At 42.4% G+C, this 18,295-nt stretch overlaps 1 protein-coding gene across 4 annotated transcripts in view; it reads left to right on the top strand.

The window, feature by feature from the left end:
• iqce (IQ motif containing E) overlaps positions 1-18,295 on the top strand; it is a 122,880-nt gene that overhangs the window by 18,761 nt on the left and 85,824 nt on the right. For all 4 annotated transcript variants that reach the window (XM_072268381.1, XM_072268382.1, XM_072268380.1 and 1 more), the window contains 3 exons: positions 1,137-1,250; positions 5,308-5,358; positions 8,671-8,741. In XM_072268381.1, coding sequence (XP_072124482.1) covers positions 1,137-1,250; positions 5,308-5,358; positions 8,671-8,741 — 236 coding nt within the window. The remainder of the gene's footprint in view (positions 1-1,136; positions 1,251-5,307; positions 5,359-8,670; positions 8,742-18,295) is intronic.

Here is an 18,295-nt window from a genome sequence, read left to right as displayed (position 1 = left end):
CTACCCATTGTGTTTTCCCCTATTCTTTCTTCACCTTTCCTGCCTATCACCTCCCTGCCTCCCTTCCCCACCCCTTTATCTTTCCCCTGACTGGTTTTTCACCTGGAACCTACCAGCCTTCTCCTTCCCACCCTCCCCCCACCTTCTTTATAGGGCCTCTGCCCTTTCCCCCTACAGTCCTGACGAAAGGTTCCGGCCCAAAACGTTGACTCATTGTTTCCACGGATGTTGCCCGACCTGCTGAGTTCCTCCAGCGTGTTGTGAGTGTTGCTTAGAAGAAAATGACTTGTATTTCTTCACCACTTTTCATAGTTTGGGAAATGAAAAACAAAACATTTAATCGTTTTTAAATATAATACCTGTTTAATGTAGGAAATTTGCTGGATGGATGGCTGCACAAAGAGCAACATGGTAGGAATCCTGACAATATTTTAATGATTTTGGCTGGGGAATAAATATTGCTCAGAATCTCCCTCCTCCCTTTCAAGGTGCTTTACCTCTACAAGGTGTTTTACCTGAGTAGGCACGGGGAACACAGACACACATATGTATGTCCCTCATTATTATCTTCTCAAGGTGGGAAGGGTGAAGATTAAATGCTAGTTTTACTTTGGCCTCTGCTATGCCAGGAAAGATGTGTGAAATGTAACATGCTTCTCTGTATTTTGCTAACTCTCTGATCTTTTCTTCTTTGTCCACCTCCACTCTCCTTCCTATTGCACTTACTGTCACTTAAGAATGAGAAATATTTAAGAGGGCCACCAAGGAATAATGTTACCTTTGGCAGAGCATGTCAAGTTTACAAAGAAATATAATATACTCAGGTCCCTGAAGTAGGGCTTGACTCTTCAATTTCTGCTGTGGATGTGAGAGTTCAGGCCTCTGACCGACAGCTGACACCAATTATAACTTGTATGGTATTACTGAAATAAGAGCAGCTTCCTTCCCTAGGCAATGCAACTGAGAAAACAAACCTTTGGAAAAGAGTCAAACCTTTCGAAAGCAGACACGGGAAAGTATCAAATATAAAATATAAAATTAATGCTATTGTTACAGTAAGTATGTCAGACCATACATTGCAAACAGTTAATAACTGATTTCTTCTGGCGTTCTCCAAAATGTCTTGGCCCTTTCAGATTATTCAAGCCCAAAAAGCCGATTACGATATCCTGAAAACAAAATTGAGACGATCAGAGGAAGAGAACAACAGGAAAGAGAAACAGATTGGACAGTTGTTGAATCAGTCAAAGGTGAATAGGATGCATTCAACTGGTCTAACTGGTTTGCGAAGGAGTTCATTGAATCTATGACATAGGCTGGACACCTGAATCCATGCCAGTATTTCTACTCCACACTAACGTATTCACTGTCTTCTCATCCGACCCGACCTCTATTACTTCATACCCTTTTACTTGTGGCTATAACTATTTCCATAAAAGCATAAATGTATTTGTTTCAACAATTTCATGTGGCAACAAGTTTCACTTTCTATTCACTCTGTTGGAAGAACTTTCTCCTGAGTTCACTAAACTCATCATTAATTATCTTAAATATTTGGCCTCTGATTTAGATTTCCTCCATAATTAGGAATAGCTTCTCAATATCTACCTTATTTAACCATTTTATAGCTGTTCTATAATTTTAAGGACCTGGTTCAGATTAGTTCTCAATATCCTCTTATGAAAAGAACCTTCATGCTGAATTTTGTAGTCCTCAGTTTTGATATCAGTCTCCAAATAATTTTTGCACTTTTCTGTGGTGCCTTGAAGCTTTATTTCATAGATAAACTTAAACAGAAGGACTTGGACCAATTGGGAGATGGACAAAGAAGTGGCAGATAGAATATAGTATAGGGAAGTGTATGGTCATGCATGTATTGGTAGAGGGAATAAAGATGTAGACTATTTTCTAAATGGGAAATTTTTTTAAATTTGAGGAGCAAAGGGACTTGGGAGTCCTTGTGCAGGATTAACTTGCAGGTTGATCTGGTGGTAAGGCAGGCAAATGCAATGTTAGCATTCATTTCAAGAGGACTAGAATATAAGAGCAAGGATGTGATGCTGTTGCTTTGTAAGGCATTCCTCTGACTGCACTTGGAGTATTCTGAGCAGTTAGATCTAAGATGGGGAGGAATTTTTTTAGCCAGTGGGTAGTGAATCTGTGGAGTTCATTACCACAGACAGTAGTGAAGGATCCGTCATTGAATATATTTAGAACAGAGGTTGATATGTTCCTGATTAGTCAGGAGATCAAAGGTTATGGGGAGAAGGCAGGAGAGTGACAGTGATAATAACTCAACCATGATGGAATGGCAGAGCAGACTTGATGGGCCAAGTGGTCTAATTCTGCTCTTATGTCTTGTGGTCTAAGAAGCAATGATATTCTAAGCCCATGACTTCTTCCAATTAGCAAGAAATGAGCACATTATTATGTCTTGGACATAAGTAGCATATTTTTTATTGTTGTTGGATCTGAATGCTGGATTGCTAATCCTAACAGCACTGTTGGAATCTGTTCACCAGAAGAACTACAGCATTCAAGAAAGTAGCTCACTTCAAATCAATCAAGGGTGGGAAATAAATGTTATCATTACCAATGATGCCACATTTTGTAGAACAACACTGATTTACAACGGAAAATGAGGAGCTCGTATCTAGAGGCCTCTCAGTCGAATAAAACCTTTAGGCATAAGAACAGCATTAGGCCTTAAGTTTGCTCCACCATTCAGTGATGATTGATTTATTATCCCTCTCAACCCCATTCTCCTGCTTTTTCTCCACAACCTTTGATGCCCTAACTAACTGACAACCTATCTACCTTCGCAGTAAATATACCCTATGAATTGAGGGAAATATACCTGTCACCTGTGGCAATGAATTCCACAGATTCACCACCTTCTGGCTAAAGAAATTCCTCCACATCTCTTCTAAATGGACATCTTTCTATTTTAAGGTTGTGCCCTCTGGTCCTCTATAAGAAACATCCTCTCCACATCAACACTAGGCCTTTCAACATTCTATAGGCTTCAATGAGATCCCCCCCCCCCATTCTTCTAAATTCCAGTGAGTACAGGCCCAGAGCCATCAAACACTCCTCATATAATAAGCCTCTGAATCCTGAAATAATTTTCCATAACTTCATTTGAACCTTGTCCAATGTCAGCACATCCTTTCTTAGATAAGGGGCTCAAAGCTACTCACAATACTCCAAGAGAGGCCTCACCATTGCCATAAAGCCTCAGCATTACACTCTTGTTTTTATATTCTAGTCCTCTGGAAATGAATGCTGACATTGTACAATATTTGCCTTCATCATTGCCAACTCAACCTGCAAGTTAATCTTTAGGTAATTCTGCACAAGGACTCTGAAGTCACTTTGCACCTCTGAATTTTGTATTTCCTCCCCGTTAAAAAGTAGTCCACACTGTTATTCCTTCTACTGAAGTGCATGACCATACACTTCCCGATATTGTATTCTATCTACCACTTCTTTCCCCGCTCTCCTAAACTGTCCTTCTGTGGCCTCCTTGCTTCCTCAACACTACCTAATCCTCCACCTATTTTCCTATTGTTCACAAACTTGCCACAAAGCCATCAATTCTGTCATCCAAATCATTGAGATGTTGTTTTACATGAATAAAAGCAGTCCCTACACCAACCCCTGCAGAACACCACTAGTCACCAGAAGTCAACCAGAAAAGGCCCCCTTTATTCCCCTTCTTTGCTTCCTGCCAGTCAGCCAATCCTCTATCCATGCTCGTATCTTTCCTGTAATACCATGGGCTCTTATCTTGTTAAGCAGCCTAATGGGTGGCACCTTGACAATAGCTTTCCGAAAATCCAAATAAACAATAACCACCAACTCTCCTTAGTCTATCCTGCCTGTTATTTCCTCAAAGAATTCTAACAGATTTGTCATGCTAAATTTCCTGTTAAGGAAACCAGGCTAACTTTGGCTTATTTTATCATGTGCCGCCAAGTACTCCAATGCCTCTTACTTAATAATGGACTCCAACATCTTCCCAACCATTGAAATTGGGCCAACTGGCCTAGATTTTCCTTATATCTGCCTCCCTCCTTTTTTGAAGAGTGGAACAACATTTGCAATCTTCCATTCCTCTGGAACCATGCCAGAATCCAGTGATTCTTGAAAGATTATTACTTATGTCTCCACAATCTCTTCAGCTACCCTTTTCAGAACCCTGTGGGGTAGTCAATCTGGTCCAGGTGATTTATCTACTTTCAGACCTTACAGTTTCCCAACCACCACCTTTTTGATAATAGTAAATGCACTTACTTCTGCCCCCTGACACTCTCGAGTTTCTGACATACTGCTAGAGTCTTCCACAGTGAAGGCTGACACAAAATACTTATTCAGTTCATCTGCCATTTCTTTGTCCCCATTACTACCTCTCCAGTATCATAGTCCAGTGGTCCAATCTCCACTCTCGCCTCTCTTTTACTCTTTATATATCTGAAAAATCTTTTTGTATCCTCTTGTATATTATTGGCTGGCTTACCTTCATATTTCATCTTTTCTCTCATTATGGCCTTTTTAATGGCCCTCTTTTTTTAAAGTTTCCTTATCCTCTATAACTTCCCACTACTTTCTGCTGTATTATAGGCCTTCTCTTTTCCTCTTATGCTATCTTTGACTTCCCTTGTCAGCCAAAATTGCGTCATCCTTCCTTTAGAATACTTCTTCATCTTTGCGATGGATCTATCCTGCACCTTCCAAGTTGTTCCCAGAAGCTCCAGCCATTGCTGTTCTGCCATCATCCCTGCCAGTATGCCCTTCCAATTGTTCCTCAAGTCACCAATTCTCTTTAGTCTGACTTTAGCTTCTCCCTCTCAAACGACAGGGTGAATTCTATCATATTAAGATCACTGCCTCCTTAGTGTTCCTTTACCTTAAGTTCCTTAATAAAATCTGGTTCATTACACAACACCCAATCCAGAATTGCCTTTCCCCGAGTGGACTCAACCACAAGCTACTCTGAAAAGCTATCTCATTGGTATTCTACAAATTCTATCTCTTGCAATCCAATGTAATTAAGTGGACAGATTACATCCTTAAATTTCAGGACAGGATCATAAAACAAAGTACAAAAGTGCATAATCACTTTTGGTAAACCAAGTATTCAGTTTATGCACAAGAAATCCAGCAAATAAAAAATAAACATGAAAATAATATTAGTTAAGAGGTGACTCTTTAAGGTACACAACACACTTTTTCAAAGAATTATTTAATATTTTCGCAAATGATGTTGTTTGTGTTCATGCTGCAATAAACTTTCTTGTCTTACAGAGTTCTGAGTATGCCAGGAGCTTGGTTGATAAAAAGAATGATACCAGTGGGGTACGGCCTTACTTTAAGTCTTTATCACAGCTTTTTAAAGGCTATGCAGTTGAATATGGTTCTGAATTATATTTGTATAACATGTATACATTTTTGATTTTTAATTTATTTTCAGTATGTAGAAGCTACTGGAATTAGTTGCCCATTCTAGTTGATTTTGAAAGATGGAGGTCAGTCTCCTTGAACCAGTACAGCCCAATAGTGAGAAGATATCTCCACATTACTGTTAGGGAGGGAGTTCTAGGATGTTGATCCAGTGAAAGTGAAGGAGCAGTTAATATATTTTGGAAGTTGCTAGTTCTAAAGATGCATGAGGATGTTCCCACTCCCCTGCTTCTCTTGTCTCTCCAGTTGCTGAAAGCAAACTTAAGGTTTCAGCCATTTCTCCCAAAAGTACAGCCCAAAGACCTTCCGTTTGTTCCTTGAATTAAGGCCAACCAACTTTCCTCCACCATCACCCACTTCCAACTTATTTTGAACAATAGCGCTAGAATATTCCAGTATGAGAGATCTTCAACCTGAAAGTACAACTTTGTTTCTCATCCTGTAAAAGATGCCTGTTCTGCTGGGCATTTCTAGCATTTTCTGCTTTAACTTCAGACTTCCAGCATCTGTTGTTTAGTCTTCATTTCCTGAACAACTTCTCCCTTGATTCCAGTCTGTTTCTCCGAATAAAGGTATTTCATTGGGAGTGTGCATGGGTTTTAATTATGCCTGATGCTTTTTGGAGACACTCTTTGTTCCAGTCCCTTTCAATATCTCCTTTCATCTCTTTTTCTTGTATCCTGGTTGTATTGAGGCAACTTCATGTTTTTATGCAAACTAGAAAATTCCACCCACTTAGTTGTCAATTCTATCTTTTGGTAAAATACATAGGATCTGGCACTGCTACTTTCCTTTTCCTCCTCAACTGCCAATAATAAAGCCCACCAACTCCCATAGCTATTTTAAGCACACATAACCTCTCATCCAGCTTCTTAAAATTGCCATTCTATTCTCCCAGCTTTTTTGCATAATTTCTGACTCCTAGGATTTCCCTGCACTTGTATTTAGCTATGCATCCCAAAGCTAATCTTTTAAATGTATTAGATGTGGTCAAGAGGTTCAGCTGTTTTTAGACCAAACATCACAATGAGGAAGATATGTAAACTTTGACTGTGGAATGATTGTTGGTGCTAGACAGGGTGGTTTGAGTATCTCAGAAATTGCCAATTTCATACACAACAGTCTCTGGAGTTTACAGAGAAATGTGCGATAAACAAAAAACATCCAGTGAGTGGCAACTCTGTTAATGAGAGGAGTCAGAGGAAAACGGCCAAAATAGTTCAAGCTGACAGGAAGGCAACAGTAACTCAAATAACTATGTGCCACAGTGGTGTGCAGAAGAGCATCTCTGAATGCACAACACTTGGTATAGGAGGTTTCTAATAAAGTGGCCATGGAGTCTACAGTGAAATGCATTGTTTGCATCAACGACCAACACATTCTGGGGATGTGGTGGGGCCAGCCTACAAGTGTCACCATGCTTTTGGTCACGGCGTACCATGCCCAGAAGTTACTAACCCTAACCCATATGTCTTTGGTTTGTGTGAGGAAACAGGAGCACCCAAAGGAAACCCACATGGTCAAGGGGAGAACGTACAAACTCCTGACAGACAGTGGCAGAAATCGAACCCTAACTACTAGCAGTGTAAAATGTTACACTAACTTCTGTGCTACCATAGCTCTCCTGGTTTTCAATCCCTGTCGATGAGAATAGGTCTTTATTATATCTTTAATGGTTATCAACAATTCTAAATTAATTTGCCTTCCAACTTGTCCTAAGCAAAGCAATTCAAGTTTCTCTATCCGTTTAGGTCTCTCATCCCAGAATCCTACTAATCTTTTCTGCAGCTTTGTTGTATAGATTCCAGGTCTTGTACACAATGCGTTAGTTACAGTCAAGCCAGTGCTTTATGGAGATTGAACATAACTGATTTGACTATAGATTTTATGCCTCCATAAAAATTACAGCATCCCATATATTTTCTTTTAATTGCTTACTTGCCCAACAATTTACCAAGATTTGTGCATATGTACATTCCAGTCTGTTGGAACTTTACCAATTATATTAAAGTTCCTTATTCTTCTCTTTAGAATAAATTTCTTTGCACTTCTTTGTTCAATTTCATCTGCATTCTACCAGGCTATATCTGCTTGAATTCTAAAATTATCTTCCTTGCTGTTTACAGCATTTTTGCGGCATCAGCATTTTTAAAATATTTCCCTGCACATTCAGGTCTTGGTCAGTATACATCCAGAAAATCGGGGCCATGATTCTGATCACTGTATTTCTTCCTCTAGTGTGAATATCTACCATTCACAGTGAATTTTCTGCCTGCCTCAAAGCAATTTTTGTATCTATGCTACCACACCCTTTATTCCAACAAGCTTCAACTTTTCTGACTAGCTTATTTGTGACATTTCATTAGCCATCTTATGTAAGTCCTTGTACACAACATCAGCCATGGTGTTCTCCCTTCTGTTATTTAATCAAAAGCTCATCAAATTAGTTAAGCAAAATTTTCCTATGACAACTCAACACTTATTTTCCAGTATTATTCCTTCACACATAAATTTGTTGCTGGATTGACCGTTTCACAGTATCGTGATTAGCGAATAAATATGGTTTTTAAACCCTCTCCTGTTGTCACCTGAGATTGAGAATTAATTAATTAATTAATTAATTAATCTCAGATTCACAGAACTGTAGTCCCAGAATATTGTTAGCATCCATTTCTACACACGCAGGCAGGTTTTACAGTTCAACTGATGGACATTTCCCCTTGTGTGAGGCAGAATTTGCAGTCTGTATTCCCATATTTGCACTAGAAGAGATTTCTCCTAACTATACAAACAAGAGAAAATCTTCAGATGCTGAAAATCCTGGAGGAACACAAAATGCTGGAGGAACTCAGCAGGCCAGGCAGCATCTATGGAAAAGAGTAAACAGTTGACGTTTCGAGCTGAGACACTTCCTCAGGACTGGAGAAAAAAAATGAGAAGTCAGAGTAAGAAGGTGAGGTGAGGGGGAGGAAGAAATACAAGGTGATATGTGAAACTGAGAGGAGGGGAGGGGTGAAGTAACGAGCTGGGAAGTTGATTGGTGAAAGAGATAAAGGGCTGGAGAAGGGAGGAATCAGATAAGAGAGGACAGAAGGCCATGGAATTAAGGGAAGGGGGAGGAGCATCAGTGGGAAGTGATGGGTAGGTAAGGAGTTAAGGTGAGAAAGGGAAATCAGTGTCTCTGTTTTTTGTTTTTTTTCTCCTCAGATTGTTAATGGATTAAAACAGAGGATCTTTAAGTTGGAGCAACAGTGTAAAGAGAAGGACGGCATCGTAAAGTAAGATATATTTCAAATCACATCAGTAGTTTATTTAGTTTCTGGTTACTTTATTTTTCTTGCGTAGTATTGTATTTTACTATCCTCATTCCCCACATCTTCATTTCCTGTCATTTTATCAATGAGAACTACAAGCCCTCCAATGACATTCCTGAGATTTTACTCCTGTGTTGGATGCTGATGTTTTTGATTTGAAGTTCTTCAGACGTCAAGATTGAGGCATAAAACTTATTGCTTGCGATTGTTTATTTAGTGTTAAAATAACAAAGGCAGGAAGATGAAGCATGGGAGGGAGAGGAAGAGGGAGAGAGATAGAGATAGGCCATAGTGGCAGGGAAATGAACAAAAGGGAAAGAGAACAAACCAAAGTGTTTGCTAATTCCATTGAATTTCTATAGATAACAGACATTCCATAAGATATCAGAGCAGAATTAGCCCATATGGCCCATCGAGTTTGCTCCACCATTTCATCATGGCTAATCTATTTCCCTCTCAACTCCATTCTCCTGCCTTCTCCCCATAACCTTTCACTTATCAAAAATCTATCACCCTTTACTTTAAATACACTAAATGACCTGGTCTCCACAGCCACCTGTGGCAAAGAATTCCACAGATTCATAACCCTCTGACTAAGAAATTGCTCCTCATCTCTGTTCTAAATAGACAGCCCTCTATCCTGAGGTTGTGCCCTCTGGTCATAAATTCCCCACTACATGAAACATCCTCTCCACATCCACTCTATTGAGGCCTTTCAACATTCGATAGGTTTCAATGAGATCCTCCTCATTCTTCTAACTTCCAGTGAGTACAGGCCCTGACCCATCAAATGCTCTTCATATGATAAGCATTTAATCCTGGAATCATTTTTGTGAACTTTCCTTGAACCCTCTCCAATATCAGCACATCTTTTCTTTGATAAAGGGCCCAAAATTGCTCACAATACTCCAAGTGAGGCCTCACCAATCCCTTACAAAGCCCCAGCATTACGTCCTTGTTTTTATATTCTAGTCCTCTCAAAATGAACACTGACATTGCATTTGCCTTCCTTACCAATAACTTAATCTATAAGTTAACCTTTAGGGAATCCTGGACGAGGACTTCCAAGTCCCCTTGCACCTCAGGTTTTTGAATTTTTTCCCCCTTTAGAAAATAGTCTGTGCTTTTATTCCTTTGACCAAAGTGCATGACCATACACTTCTTAACACTATTCTATCTGCCATTTCTTTGCCCATTCTTCTAATCTGTCTTGCTGCTTCCTCAATGCTATCTGCCCCTCCACCTATCTTCTGTTGTCCACAAACATGGCCACAAAGTCATTCAAATCATTGACATATAACATAAAAAGAAGCGGTCCCAACACAGACCCCTGCAGAACACCACTAGTCACCAGAAGTCAACCAGAAAAGGCCTTTGCTTCCTGCCAGTTAGCCAATCCTCTATCCAGGCTGCTATCTTTCCTGTAATACCATGGGTTCTTATCTTGCTAAGCAGCCTCATGTGTGGCATTTTGTCAAAGGCCTTCTGAAAATCCAAGTACACAACATCCACTGATCTTCCTTTGTCTGTCCTGCTTGTTATTTCCTCAAATTCCATTGCTTGAATCCATGAATAAGACAGCCCCATTCAAGTACAGGTTTCCCCCGCCATCCGAAGGAAGAGCGTTCCAATGAAACGGTTCGTAAGCCGGAATGTCGTAAAGCGAAGAAGCAATTACCATTTATTTATATGGGAAAATTTTGTGAGCGTTCGCAGACCCAAAAATAACCTACCAAATCATGCCAAATAGCACATAAAACCTAAAATAATAGTAACATATAGTAAAAGCAGGAATGATATGATTAATACACAGCTTATATAAAGTAGAAATACTTTTCCACAATCATTGCCTGAACTGTTCTCTGTAGCGAAAATCTCACGCAAGCACTGTCGGCAGAAAATCTCACACAAGCGCTCACCAGTAATTTTTAAGCTATGAAGCTGCCAAATCATACCAAATAACACGTAAAAATACACAGCTGATATAAAGTAGAAATAATGTATGTACAGTATAGTATCACTTACCAGAATTGGGAAAGCGCGGAGCACACTGATGGTGGTGTGTTAGGCTGAGTCGTCACAGATTGGGGTGGTGCAGTGGCCCCCACCCTCCGGGCAGTGACCCGATACATTGCCGCGAAGCATACAATGGTACAGCAGTAGCCGGGAGACACACAGCACATCTTTAAGAAAAAAGCCGAAATAAACATGCTAATTAATTAGGTGCCACCCGGCACGTAATTGTCGGCCCAGATCAGAGACGATTGCTGATTGTGTCTTCTCTGATCTGGGCCGACAATTACATGTCTGTGGCACCTAATTAATTAGCATGTTTATTTCGGCTTTTTTCTTAAAGATGTGCTGTGTATCTCCCGGCTACTGCTGCATTCTCCACGAATTGGTATCTGTCTGCGGCCTGGGTGTTGGGGTGGTGGGACACTGGGGTGTCATCTCGTCGTCTGTTTCCATTAGGGCAGGCAGCTCATCTTCTCCTATGACTGCCCGCCTCGATGTCAAAGGTCGAGGTTCGTCATCTGCTGTGGGTGATGTGGAAGGCTTGCTTGACTGCTGAGCCTCGCACATTTTTCTATCATACAGTTCTTTGTAAGGACTCAAACCATCCTGCAAATATCCCCTAAACCGACATACCCTTTCAAAATTAAAGTCATACTTTATCATTACTCATTCGGTTTCAATTGTTATCCTTTCCTCTTCCAATTGCATCAGCTCTTCACCTATCAGTTCTTGGTCATGGCATGCCAAAACCTCTTCAACAGCAGTCCCCAACCACCGGGCCGCGGACTGGTACCGGGCCGCAAAACATGCGCTACCAGGCTGCGAGGAAACGAAATGATTTGGTGATATGAGTCAGCTGCACCTTTTCTCATTCCCTATCACACACTGTTCAGCCATTACGCATGTGAGGTCATTACCCGTGCGTCATCCGTGTCAGCGCAGGAAGGAGATCAATTCCTTAAGTTTGCCAATGATGGCGAGCTGAAAAGTATGTTTGACATAACATCTCTGCCGGCATTCTGGATCAGAGTCAAGGCTAAATATCCTGAGATAGCCACGAGAGCACTGAAAACACAAACAGGAGGAATTCTGCAGATGCTGGAAATTCAAGCAACACACATCAAAGTTGCTGGTGAACGCAGCAGGCCAGGCAGCATCTCTAGGAAGATGTACAGTTGACGTTTCAGGCCGAGACCCTTTGTCCTGATGTGTGTAGCTCAAAGAAGCTAGTAAGAGATTTGAAAGTGGGAGGGGGAGGGGGAGATCCAAAATGATAGGAGAAAACAGGAGGGGGAGGGATGGAGCCAAGAGCTGGACAGGTGATTGGCAAAAGGGATATGAGAGGATCATGGGACAAGAGGCCCAGGGAGAAGGAAAAGGGGGAGGGGGGGAAAAACCCAGAGGATGGGCAAGGGGTATAGTCAGAGGGACAGAGGGAGAAAAAGGATGGAGAGAGAAAGAATGTGTGTATATAAATAAATAACAGATGGGGTACGAGGGGGAGGTTGGGCATTAGCAGAAGTTAGAGAAGTCAGTGTTCATGCCATCAGGTTGGAGGCTACCCAGACGGAATATAAGGTGTTGTTCCTCCAACATGAGTGTGGCTTCATCTTGACAGTAGAGGAGGCCGTGGATAGACATATCAGAATGGGAATGGGATGCGGAATTAAGATGTGTGGCCACTGAGAGATCCTGCTTTCTCTGGCAGACAGAGCGTAGGTGTTCAGCAAAACGATTTCCCAGTCTGCGTCAGGTCTCGCCAATATATAGAAGGCCATTTCGGGAGCACCGGACGCAGTATATCACCCCAGCCGACTCACAGGTGAAGTGTCGCCTCACCTGGAAGGACTGTCTGGGGCCCTGAATGGTGGTAAGGGAGGAAGTGTAAGAGCATGTATAGCACTTGTTCTGCTTACAAGGATAAGTGCCAGGAGGGAGATCAGCAGGGAGGGTTGGGGGGGACGAATGGACAAGGGAGTCGCGTAGGGAGCGATCCCTGCGGAAAGCAGAGCGGGGGGAGGGAAAGATGTGCTTAGTGGTGGGATCCCGTTGGAGGTGGCGAAAGTTATGGAGAATAATGTGTTGGACCCGGAGGCTGGTGGGGTGGTAGGTGAGGACCAGGGGAACCCTATTCCTAGTGGGGTGATGGGAGGATGGAGTGAGAGCAGATGTGCGTAAAATGGGGGAGATGCGTTTGAGAGCAGAGTTGATGGTGGAGGAAGGGAAGCCCCTTTCTTTAAAAAAGGAGGACATCTCCCTCGTCCTGGAATGAAAAGCCTCATCCTGAGAGCAGATGCGGCGGAGACAGAGGAATTGTGAGAAGGGGATAGCGTTTTTGCAAGGTGAGAAGAGGAATAGTCCAGATAGCTATGAGAGTCAGTAGGCTTATAATAGACATCAGTGGATAAGCTGTCTCCAGAGATAGAGACAGAAAGATCTAGAAAGGGGGGGAGGTGTGGGAAATGGACCAGGTAAACTTGAGGGCAGGGTGAAAGTTGGAGGCAAAGTTAATAAAGTCAACGAGTTCAGCAAGCGTGCAGGAAGCAGCGCCAATACAGTCGTCGATGTAGCGAAGGAAAAGTGGGGGACAGATACCAGAATAGGCCTGGAACATAGATTGTTCCACAAAACCAACAAAAAGGCAGGCATAGCTAGGACCTGTACGGGTGCCCATAGCTACACCTTTAGTTTGGAGGAAGTAGGAGGAGCCAAAGGAGAAATTATTAAGAGTAAGGACTAATTCCGCTAGACGGAACAGAGTGGTGGTAGAGGGGAACTGATTAGGTCTGAAAGCCAAAAAGAAGCGGAGAGCTTTGAGATCTTCCTGATGGGGGATGGAAGTATATAGGGACTGGCCATCCATGGTGAAAATAAAGTGGTGGGGGCCAGGGAACTTAAAATCATCGAAAAGTTTAAGAGCGTGAGAAGTGTCATGAACATAGGTAGGAAGGGATTGAACAAGCCGTGTTGAGGTATGCAGAAACGAGTTCGGTGGGGCAGGAGCAAGCTGAGACAATAGGTCTGCCAGGACAGGCAGGTTTGTGGATCTTGGGTGGGAGGTAGAAACGGGAAGTGCGAAGTCTGGGAACTATAAGGTTGGTAGCAGTGGATGGGAGATCCCCTGAGCGGATAGAGTCAGTGTTGGTGTGGGAGACAATGGCCTGGTGCTCCTTAGTGGGGTCACGATCGAGGGGTAAATAAGAAGAGGTATCCGTGAGTTGTCATTGTGCCTCGGCAAGGTAGAGGTCAGTACGCCAGACTACAAAAGCACCCCCTTATCGGCGGGTTTAATAGTAAGGTTAGGATTAGTGCGGAGGGAGTGGAGAGCAGAACGTTCGGAGGAGTAATGTTGGAATGGGAGCAAGGTGCGATGAAGTCGAAACGGTTGATGTCCCGTCGGCAGTTAGTAATAAAGAGATCCAGAGCAGGCAGAAGACCAGAGCAGGGTGGCCATGAAGAGGAGGAGGGTTGAAGATGGGAGAAGGGGTCATTGGTCATTGGTGGGGGTGGAAGAGTCCTCGCCGAAGAAGTAGGCAAAGAGTATTTGACTGCTACTCTTGGCCATTGGCAACCCTACCCCCCCCCACCGCCCCGGAGTCGGCCAGTCCACAGTGCAAAAAAGGTTGGGGACCCCTGCTTTTCAACATCATCTTCGTCAGCTCACAAGCCAAACTTACTTAGTCCTTACTTCGTTCACCACGATCGAAACGCTTAATTATGTCTAGTTTTACGCTAAGTGTAACACCCTTACGAGCTCTTTCAGGCTTTTCCAATATCTTAGAACTCATCTTGCAAACGGCTGCTCACAGGCATGTTTTAAGCAATGCCGGAGAGAATGCAGTTCCGAATCCAGGGAGAGCAGCTGCTCGGGGCACGCGCTGCTTTTTTCGCGTGCTTTTTTTTTCGTAACAGTGAAAACACCTTCTGTTAGCGAAAACGGTACTAATGTAGGTCTTTCGTAACAGTGAGGTTTCGTAAAGCGAATGTTTGAAAAGCGGGGGACACCTGTAATGTGATATCTGTAACTGCAATCAAGAGGTTTCCAGAAAAATAGAGGAACTGTAAGCATTAGAAAACCCACTGAACAATTACATATATATGGGTAATCATATAAAAACACAAACAAACATGAGAAAGTTAAAGTACAAGGGAAATAACAATTAAACAGGTTCCTAGCAGTGATATTTAAAACATCCGTAGCCACGGGTGAGGTGCCAGTGGAGTGGATGACAGCTAATTGTGTTCTGTTGTTTAAGAAAGACTCTAAGAATATTCCAGGAAATTGTAGACATCAGCAGTGTGGAAGTTATTGGAAGGTATTCTAAGGGACTGAACATATGTAAGTATTTGAATAGACAGCAACAGATTAAGGATAGTCAACGTGGCCTTGTATGTGGTAAGTCGTGTTCAACCATTCATACAGTTTTTTGAGAAAATTGATGAAGGCAGGGCAGTGGATGTTGTCTGCATGGATTTTAGCAAGGCCTTTGACAAGGCCCCACATGGGAGATTGGTCAAGAAGTTTCATTCGCTTGGCACTCAAGATGATGTAGTAAATTGGATTAGACATTGGCTTTACAGGAGAAACCAGAGAGTGGTTATAGATGGTTGCCTGTCTGGCTGGAGGCCTGTGACTATTGGTGTGCCACAGGGATCAGTGTTGGGTCTGTTGTAATGTGTCAACTATATCAGTGTTCTAGTTGATAATGTGGTACACTGGATCAGCAAATTTGCAGATGACTCCAAGATCGGGGGTGTAGTGGACAGCAAGGAATACTACCAGAGCTTGCAGTGGGATCTGGACCAGCTGGAAAAATGGGCTGAAAAATGTCAGATGGAATTTAAGTGTGAGGTGTTGCACTTTGGGAGGACCAGCCAGGTTAGGTCTTGCACAGTGAGCAGCAGGGCACTGTGGAGTGCGGTACAACAAAGGGATTTGGAAATACAGATCCACATTTCCTTGGAAGTGGCATCATGCGTAGATAGGGTCGTAAAGAAAGCTTTTGGCACATTAGCCTTAATAAATCAAAGTACTGAGTACAGTAGTGGGGATGTTATATTGAAATTGTATAAGATGTTGGTGAGGCCTTATTTGGAGTATTGAGTCCAGTTTTGGTCACTAACCTACAGGAAAGACGTAGGTAAGATTGAAAGAGTGCAGAGAAAATTTATAAGGATGTTGACAGGACTTGAGGACCTGAGTTATAGGGAAAGGTTGAATAGGTTAGGCCTTTATTTTGTTGAAGCAGGGCAATGAAGTGTGAGGTTTGATAGAGGTATACTAAATTATGAGGAGTACAGGTTTCCCCCGCCATCTGAAGGTAGAGCGTTCCTATGAAACGGTTTGTAAGCCGGAATGTCGTAAAGTGAAGAAGCAATTACCATCTACTATTTATCTATATGGGAAAAATTTGTGAGCGTTCGCAGACCCAAAAATAACCTACCAAATCATGCCAACTAACACATAAAACCTAAAATAACAGTAACATATAGTAAAAGGAGGAATTATATGATAAAGGCATAGCCTATATAAAGTAGAAATACTCTCTACAATCATTGCCGCACTGTTCTCCATAGCGAAAATCTCACGCGCTCTCGGAAGAAACACTCTCTCCAGTAACCTTTAAGCTATGAAGCTGCCAAATCATACCAAACAACACATAAAAATACACAGCCTATATAAAGTAGAAATAATGTATGTATAGTGTAGTATATACCGGAGTTGGGAAGACAGCGCCGAGCACACTGATGATGGTGTGTTAGGCTGAGTCGTCGGAGGTTAGGGTGGTGCAGTGGCCCCCACCCTTCGGGCTGCTGACCGATACCAATCCGCGAAGCATGCAGGGGTACAGTGGTGGCCGGGATGCACCCAGCACATCTTTAAGAAAAAAGCCGAAATAAACAAGCTAATAAATTAGGTGCCGCCTGGCACGTAAATGTCGGCCCAGATCAGAGGCTATTGCCGATTGTGTCATCTCTGATCTGGGCCAACATTTACGTGCCAGGCGGCACCTAATTTATTAGCTTGTTTATTTCGGCTTTTTTCTTAAAGGTGTGTTGGGTGCATCCCGGCTACTGCTGCAATGTATCGGCCCGGGGGTTGGGGTGGTGGGACACTGGGGTGTCATCTCATCGTCGTCTGTTTTCATCAGGGCAGGCAGGTCATTTTCTTCTATGTCTGCCTGCCTTGATGTTGAAGGTCGAGGTTCGTCGTCTGCTGTGGCTGATGTGGAAGGCTTGCTTGACTGCTTAGCCTCGCGCATTTTTCTATCATACAGTTCTTTGTAAGCACTCAAACCATCTTGCAAATATGCCCTAAACCGACATACCCTTTCAAAATTAAAGTCGTACTTTATCATTGCAGTGAAAATCTCACACAGTTGCTTCATGTTCAGTTCCTGAACGACTTCACTTTCGGTCTGTTCGCTACTGCATTTGGTTTTGATTGTTAACCTTTCCTCTTCCAATTGCATCAGCTCTTCATCTATCAGTTCTGGGTCATGGGATGCCAAAACCTCTTCAACATTATCTTCGTCAACTTCCACAAGCCAAACTCACTTTGTCCTTACTTCGTTCACCACGATTGAAACGCTTAATTATGTCTAGTTTTACGCTAAGTGTAACACCCTTACGAACTTTTTTAGGCTTTTCCGGTACCTTAGAACTCATCTTGCTAACAGATGCTCAAAATAAATCGACATAAAGTACAGATGCTCACAGGTACATGTTTAAGCAATGCCGGCTAGAATGCAGGTCTGGGGGAGAAGTGGCTGCTCGGGGTGCATGCTGCCTTTTACCGCGCACTGCTTTTTTTTTGCGCGCTGCCTTTTATTGCGCACTGATTTTTTCGCGCACTGCCTTTTTCCATAACAGTGAAAACACCTTCTGTTAGCGAAAACAGGTAACTGATGTAGGTCTTTCATAACAGTGAGGTTTTGTAAAGCAAATGTTCAGAAAGCGGGGGACACCTGTATAGATATGGTAAATGACTAGAAATAGAGATTGTAGGCTAAGAGTGAAAGGTGAAATGTTTAAGGGGACCACGAGGGGTAACTTATTTGGTGACAGTGTGGAAGAAGCTGCCTGCACAGCTGGTGGATGCAGGATCAATTTTAATATTTTAGAGAATTTGGATCGGTACTTGTGTGAGAGAGGTATGGATGACTTTGGTGTGGGTGCAGGCTGATGGGACTAGGCAGATTCATTGTTCTGAATGGACTAGAAGGGCCAAATGGCCTGTTTCTGTGCTATAGTGTTTTATGACCTTATGACTAAACAGCTTAAAGTTTAAAGTACACACATCACCATACACAACCCTGAGATTCATTTTCTTGCAGACATGCACAGTAAATCCAAGTAAGTCCAATCCAACATTCTCCTCTTTGATTCTAAATCGCATATTTAGAATCATTACATCTGAAAATTCAGAGGCAGAAAAACTTGTACCTATGTTAAGTATAAAATAATCAAAATTTCACCTAGGTTATGGAAATGTTGAAGGG

The sequence above is a fragment of the Mobula birostris genome, chromosome 9 (genome assembly GCF_030028105.1).
Source record: "Mobula birostris isolate sMobBir1 chromosome 9, sMobBir1.hap1, whole genome shotgun sequence".
Taxonomy (NCBI): Eukaryota; Metazoa; Chordata; class Chondrichthyes; order Myliobatiformes; family Myliobatidae; genus Mobula; species Mobula birostris.
This window is presented reverse-complemented; position numbering and strand designations above follow the sequence as displayed.